Here is a 7611-nt window from a genome sequence, read left to right as displayed (position 1 = left end):
CGCTCATACCCTTCACGGGGAAGCAGGAGGCGGAGAAGAGCGGCAGACTCCACCATAGCGCGCTGCGTGCTCTTTTTTTTTTTCGCTGCGGAAGGCGCCGTAGTCAAGGACTACACGCATCCTCGGAGTTGAGCATTTCGCATAGCGAAGAAAAAAACGGAGCAAGTCGTTTCCCCTTAGCACCTTCGCTAACTGAGTCGGCGAAGGCGTACAGCAACTGACGCAGGCGACTGGACAAGGCGACCTAAGCGCTTTTTCTCCTTGCGTGCTGTCCATCACTGCAACAGAAGTGCAACTACGCAGGATGCCGTCCTATCGCCTCGAGGTGGCTGTGAGGCGGGTGTACGGGCTCACCCCGCTCATCGCCAGCGCCCCGTCGAAGATTATTGTGGAGGTGCGCTTCCTCGACTTCCCCCCGATCATGGTCCACCCGCATGGCTATGCTGTTGGCGATGCAGTGACGTACAACGTCTGCCACAAAGCTGACTTTCGAATGAGCAGTGAGCAAGCTGCCACGTCCTTTCCTGCTATGTGCCAGTGTCAGCTGGTCAGCCTGAACGAAGGAGCAGTCGCTGGCGCTGCGCGGTGGTTGTGCCCGTGCTCGTTGGTGCCACAGCCCGATGCTGCTGCACAAACTTCCCCACGTACGTACGCCATTTATGTCATCAGCAACGCAGCGGGGGAGACGGTGGGCTACGCTGATATGAGCTGCCGGGTGTTCTTACAGGATGCACCGCCCACAGTGCTCACCCAGGCGCCAGCATCAGGGCCTGTTTACATGCCAGCACCGGAGCAAGAGGTCACGCCGGTAGCGGTTGCAGCACCTCCAACCTGCGTTCCAGAGGCCAGCATGGGAGCACGCGCCGACATGGGCAAGCCGTACATTGTGCGGGTAGTAGTGGGTGAAAGTGACCGTCATCGTCGCTCAAACCAGGCCCATCACGGAGACAGGATGCAGGAGGCTTCACGTGGGGACGAGGCAACCGCGATACATGCCAGCGTCAGTGATCGTGGCCACCCGCCGAGACGGGTGACAGCCAACACGGCCGAAAAGGGCAGTCTGCTTCATCTCCTGCAATACGATGTGGCATATCAGCTGCAGTCTCTCAGCGAAACTGTCGCGGCAGCACTGCATCGCGAGCACGATGTGTTGACACGCACGCCGCTCAAGGGGCCGGACAAGAGCAGCGCCGTCAGCACCTCCAAGTTGGCCGAGTCCATCAATCACCACGTGGCGAACATTGTAAAAGTGGCGAACATTGTTTTGCAGGTGGCGAATCAGCTCGTGGACAACAGCCCGGCGCCGCCGCGTATCGGAACAAGTCGTCAGGTGAAAGACATGGCGCGGCAAAGGCGCAACCCCGTGAACAAGCTGCCGGTCCCCGCTGAAGGGTCTGTAGGTCACTTCTTACAGTACGACGTGCTCTATCAACTCCAGTGCTTGGGCACCAACCTCTCGTACATGACCATAGCCTACCGCGCGGCGCTAGACATACCGCTGTCGTCGATACCTGCACAACACATAGAGTACTGCAACGAGCTTGGGCACGCGATCCAGCACCTGACGAAGCACATCCACATTCTAGTTCAATCGAGTGTCGATGGAATACTCAGTTCCACGGCGCCGGGGCCCGTCGCACAACGTAAAAGCTCCAAGAGGAGGGAGGCAAACTCGCAGAGCGCATCACAGGCTGCAACGCCGCAGCGTGCCGCTGACATGCACACGGATGTCGCCAAGAGCTCGAGCAGCAGCTCCTACTCCTCTTTTAGCAGCAGTCGGAGCACAAGCAGCAGTAGCACGTCCTCATCTTCCTCCTTGAACCGACCGGCGACACCTGCGTCGCCGGCGCAACCACGGGCAGCCGTCAGTACCCTGGCGAATCCTCCCCCAGCCGTGTCGTCGCCGAGATCTCCGTCCCCGTCCCTACCACCACCGTCGTCGTACGCCATGACCGCTTCCACAACGATGAAGCAAACGTCACCCCCGCCAGCGACAGCGCCCCCGCCCCCCTACACTCCAGTCTCAACGTCAGCTCAGCCGACGGCAACACCACTTCCGGAGCCGCCAAAATCGCAAACTCGGTTTTCACCCTCCAACTCAGCGGACCCGTTCAGCGCACCAACCGCGCGGTCGCAGGAGAATCAGCTCGTGTCACCTGAACCGCAGATCAACCAAGCAAGCATCATTCAGCCGCCCGCGGTCGCTCCGTCAACGCTGTCGGTCCACACAGCGCCCCAGAGCACGGGCATGTACGGCACGGCTGCTTCCGCCTTTGCGCCGCAGCCAGATTCCGTCGCCCGTAATGCACCGGCGCTGAATCCTCCGTACTTTTCTTCGGTGACTCCACCACTCGCGGCGCCGACTCTGCTAACGTCGCCAAACGCTGCGCCCTTACCGCCGTCAATTGCCCCACCGACACTAGCCACTCCACCCCCCGTCCCGCCGCAACCTCCCGGGCCGCTAGCGATTCCGATCCCCATTCCACTCCCGCCCTGATATCCGCAGCGACAGGGCCGTTACGTTCTTCCCTTTTCTTTAAAAAGAGAGAAAACCCTCACGCAATCTGCTCCCCATAGATTTACCTTTTTTCGCTCCGCCATCAGCATCTTCGATAACGAAGGGTTCCTCACTGCGCGGTACGACGGTCCGGTGGCCATTCGGTGCGGTGAGGCCAAGCGGCACCCCCACCCCTCTGTCTATGCCGGGCAGCCGCGGGCGGCGGCAAGGGTGTGCGCGGCGTGGCGCCGGTGCGGCCTGCGGCGGTGAACGCGTCTGCGCCGCCCACGTCGTGGCCAAGGTATGCATGCCGCTCTGGCGCATCATGCCCGGCCCTCCCCTCTGCGTGTGTCTGCGTGTGTGTGTCTGTGGAGGGGGCGTGGGCCACCTCAGGAGAACGCACCGCGTGGCGGCCAGCGTGATGGGCGCGGCTGCGATGCGGCTTGCGGGGCGAGGGGGTATGCAGAGTCCGAGGCACGGACTGTGCGCAGATGGCTGAGTCGGAGCAGTGCTGCAACGCGTGTTTACAGCCTCCATGCACTATGCGATGGACCTTTTCAGGGGCCAAACGGAGCGTTTTTTTTTGCTCTTCTTCGAAATTGTGAAAAGGCCTTTTGCGGTTTGCTTTCGACGCGCCATCCCCACAACGAAGACGTCATCGAATGACCGCATGCCACACCACAGCCGACTCCTCCCACCCGCCCCACCCCACCCTCTTTGGGGGAAGGCGACGAGATGCGGGTCCTCCAGGCCGAGCCGTCTGTCGTCGAATCGTGCAAGGCGCGGTGCTCGCGCCATGCTTCCGGCATCTGCGCCTCATGGGCCCACCCGGTCGCTCGCAGCAGACGCTGCGCACGGCGCACACATGCACTTCGGGGTCGATCGGGGTGGAACTCTTCGCGCATCTTCTCGTCCTCCGTTCTTACGCACCTCTGCGCGCCTCGCTTGGATGTCGCACACCACCTCCGCAGCGGGCGGCAGCGCCTGCGCACAGCCGCCACCCCTTTCTTTCCGTCGAGATCTCCGGGGACGTGTCTGGGCAGCTCACCGGTGCATTGCGCGATCCCCGGCGCTGGCACGCCCCCCCCCTCCTTTGGAGGGCGTGGGGGTGTGCCAAGCGGGACGGGCGCGCGGATGGGCGTATGCCAGCGCACAAAGGGGCCCACAGCCTGTCGTCCGGATGGGGGGCAGCGGTGTAGGCACTCGGTGGGGAGCATGCCATGCAGCACGGACGGTACGCGAGATTCACGGAGTGTGTCGTGCATGGCGCCTGGTTGGGCGCCGCCTACCCACACGCACGCACGGCAGCACCAGGCGGAGAAGCGGACGGCACGCCAGCGGCACTGCATGATGTCGCCGTCGGTCACCCGCCGCTGCAGGGACCCGAGACACGGCTTGAGGTGCCGGCGCGCCACACCGTGAGGATCGTCCGCTCTCGTGACGCGGGCCGCACCGTGTACAGCGGTTACGGTGGAAGTCGGCGTGCAAGTTGTTGATCGAGGTGGTGGACCTCGGCGCCTGTGATGGGCTCGGCTCCGCAAACTTACCCTTGTCGATGAGCTGCACCCCGCGATGGTCAGCGGAAAGAAGCGTGAGGCGTGCTCGACAGGCTGTCAGCGCCAGTATTTATTCTCAACTACGCCGCTGTTTGCCGGTACTCATCGCTGTGGAGTGGGTACCGTGCGCTTGAACGAACGAGAAGGAGTTGGCGGCCGCAGCCACGCTTGCTTCTCTGTATAGGAGCGTCTCTCGTTCAGCCCGAAGGAGGGGCCCGGTTCCTCCCCCCTCATGTGCTTCGCACGCGGCGCCACCACGGCAGTCAAATGGAAAGCGCCCGCTTTTGCCGTCGCACCTGCGAGCGTATGTTACAGCATGCCTCGTCACTTCGGAATGGATGCCTGAGTTCACCGCATCGTCTGCCGACAGCAAGCAAGAAAGTGCCCCACAACATCGGAGCCTTTGCTGGCTCCGCTCGCTTTTTATCTGGAAGGTGGGCCGGCACCTCCGCTTAGTAGCGACACTAGGAGCAACACGCCGGCGCTGCGCATAAGGGGGCTTCGTGCGCGCAGCGACGTGCAGTGGGCAACGCCCGAGGGTCCGCGCGGGGGTCGTCGGGGCGCCGTGGCCGCGCCGGGTCTGCGGGGTGGCGCCCGGTTTGGTTGTGGGGGGCTTCGGGCGCGCGGGGCCTAGGGGCCAGGGGGCGGCCCGCCCGCGCTGGCCCTGGCGGAAGGGGAAGGGGGGTTGGCGCCCGGGCCCACCGCCGCGCGGCGCAGCCCCCATCACGCCCTGGGGAAAGAACGCAAGCAGGCGCCAGCCATGCCCCGCAGCAAAAAACGACACCTCGCCCTAGGCCGCACCGCGAGCCGACCCGCGGGCAGGCGTTGCCGCTGCCCACCCCCGCCAGCCAGGCCCCCTTTCCCCTGGGCAAAGATCGCCGAAAGCCCCTCTCGCCACCCCGAAAAAGCGGCGCGGCAGCCGCAGAGACCCATGGCGGCATGGCGCCCGGCTCAGCCATCTGCGCACAGTCCGTGCCTCGGACTCTGCATACCCCCTCGCCCCGCAAGCCGCATCGCAGCCGCGCCCATCACGCTGGCCGCCACGCGGTGCGTTCTCCTGAGGTGGCCCACGCCCCCTCCACAGACACACACACGCACAGACACACGCAGAGGGGAGGGCCGGGCATGATGCGCCAGAGCGGCATGCATACCTTGGCCACGACGTGGGCGGCGCAGACGCGTTCACCGCCGCAGGCCGCACCGGCGCCACGCCGCGCACACCCTTGCCGCCGCCCGCGGCTGCCCGGCATAGGCAGAGGGGTGGGGGTGCCGCTTGGCCTCACCGCGGCGAATGGCGGCGCTGGGCCCCCGAGGCGCAGCACACGCAGCAGCCCCCACACCCAAGAAGTTCTTTCTAGAAACCAAAATCATCTACCTCTGATGTGTGTGAGGGGGGGAGCTGTGAAAAAGGGTCTCCAAGGCCGCGAATCATCAGTTCCCCTGCCCATGATGGGAAACCGTGCATTTTAGGGTGCAAGCCGGCGCCTTTGCCTAGCATTTGCTAAGTTTTTTTTCCGGGAGCGCGTCGAATCTGTATGAGGGTCACTCTTGACATTACTAGGGGACTCAGCGGTATCTAGCAACAGCAGCTTTTCCCTCTTGGCGCATTAATATGCCGGGTATTTACGCGACTATAGCAACCAGAATGTACTACGATGTGCTCTCACGCTGTTACTCTGTCTCCTTTCTCCTTTTCTTCGCTTCTCACGCAATCGGACATTAACTGGAGGAGGGAAAAATGCGGAGAGCCTTGGTCTTCTCTGGTCAGGGGGTGCATGCCAAGGGCATGTGCCTATCACTACTGGATGACCCTGCCGTTGTGAAGGTATGGGAACGTATGAGTGACTGTATGATGCGAAATTTCGGCATCTCATTGCAGCATGTTATTCAGCAGAACCCTACGAAGACTGTGGCACGAGGCGACGCCTTTGATATTGATCAAGTCTGCAAGCGCCCCAGCAAAGAACTGTTGAACACAAAAGAATCTACTCCTAGCACTCACGTGGTTTCACACCCAGACGGTGTAATGCAGCTTACTTACTTGACACAGCCCTGCGTTATCGCCGCGCAGCTTCTTGCGTACGAAAAGTTGAAGGAGCAAAATCCACATGTGTACAATAGGCAAATTTCCTGCATTGCTGGGCATAGCCTAGGCGAATTCACTGCCCTTACTGCTCTTGGTGTCTTTACGCCTGAGATTGCGGTCGACTTGACCTTTAAGCGTGGCTTGCTCATGCATCGGGCATGCGATGGCGTCCCTCACGGCAATAGGAAGCTGTACGCGTGTTGCCCATACCGGGCAAAACTCAGTGACGACATTGAGGCAGTAGATGCGCTTTTTTTCGCGCTGGTAGAGGAGGTTGCACAATCTCTTGCGCAGACAACGTCATTTGTGGAAGTTGTGAACAACAATCTGAAGCATCACCAATATGTTGTGGCTGGCGATCTCGTGGGACTTGCAGTGCTAGGCAAGTGCCTAGATCCACAGTTCCGCGCGAATTGTGCCAACGGTGAGGATATTCAAGCAGTTGTAAGTCATGCTCTTGCATCTGTCCGACTCGACAACAAAGATGGCGTTGCAAAGGATCCCAACGTTCTCCACAATGGGGATTTCGTAACGTCCTCAGCGCAAAAGTACGGCTCAAGATCAACTTTCCGCCGGTTCATCAAGGGCGCAGATGACGGCTATACTCCGATGCTAGAGGAGCTTACACATCTGACACTGGAGGAAGACGGTCGAAGCGGGCTGAAGAAAAAATCATGGTTTATTCCTCTTACCATGGAGGTTCCCTTTCATTCGAGCAAACTTCGGCGTGCCATGGACGAGTTTCTTCCTGTAGTACGTGCGGCCCTGCCGGATGAAGTGGTCCTCCGTGAGCTTTTTTCGCTTTCGGACCATGGAATTCTTGATGAGACGTGCCGCGTTCTCCCTCTATGGGTTACAAATTTGACAGGAAGGGTATTCGACCCGCTGAGCAGCGCTTTTCAGCAGAGCGTGCGCGAACACATGCAAAAGTCAAATGTTGGCGAGATCCGCCACAAAGGTCGTTTCGAGAGCACTCTCGTCGTTGATACATTTGACAATGGCGCCGCGGCGGGGAGCGTGAGGGAGATGGTGACTGCAGTGCTCGCGGCTCAGCTCGCTCACCCTGTACAATGGACGACAGCAATGGAGGAAATCGTTGTGACCCATGGATGCTCAGAGATTCAAGAAGTTTCACCACAACGAGGATTGTCCGAAATGTTTAGGCGTGCTTCCTTTTTCATAGGCGATGAACGAAACAACACCTTTCCCCTTAAAGTAGCTTCCTTCCCAAAGGAAGCTCCAATTTTCTAGTTGAGGCTACGGAGTCCGTTTTTTTTTTTTTTTATGCAGTAGGAGGGGGTTCCATCTTCACATTCACAGATTCCTTTTAAACGTTGTGTAGCTTTCATTCTCTGTGGTGTGCAACACAATGCCCGGGGATACTTCTGAAGACTACAACTCTCTTATATATTTCCTTTTCCCTTCAGACTTCGCGGCTGCAAGAGAGCGCGTGACAAACCGACATGTTTTAT

General features: G+C 60.3%; 2 protein-coding genes across 2 annotated transcripts; both read left to right on the top strand.

Moving 5' to 3' along the window:
* Window positions 1–304: 304 nt before the first annotated feature.
* LSCM1_01107 (uncharacterized protein) lies at window positions 305–2497 on the top strand (the record flags this gene model as incomplete). Its single annotated transcript, XM_067318733.1, has 1 exon — window positions 305–2497. The coding sequence occupies one exon, from the start codon at window positions 305–307 to the stop codon at window positions 2495–2497; it is 2193 nt and encodes a 730-aa protein (XP_067174838.1).
* Window positions 2498–5791: 3294 nt separating this feature from the next.
* LSCM1_01106 (uncharacterized protein) lies at window positions 5792–7390 on the top strand (the record flags this gene model as incomplete). The annotated part of the gene is made up of 1 exon (XM_067318732.1): window positions 5792–7390. One exon carries the CDS (start codon window positions 5792–5794, stop codon window positions 7388–7390), a length of 1599 nt encoding a protein of 532 aa, XP_067174837.1.
* Between the last annotated feature and the right edge of the window lie 221 nt (window positions 7391–7611).

The sequence above is a fragment of the Leishmania martiniquensis genome, chromosome 35, assembly GCF_017916325.1.
Source record: "Leishmania martiniquensis isolate LSCM1 chromosome 35, whole genome shotgun sequence".
NCBI lineage: Eukaryota > Euglenozoa > Kinetoplastea > Trypanosomatida > Trypanosomatidae > Leishmania > Leishmania martiniquensis.
This window is presented reverse-complemented; position numbering and strand designations above follow the sequence as displayed.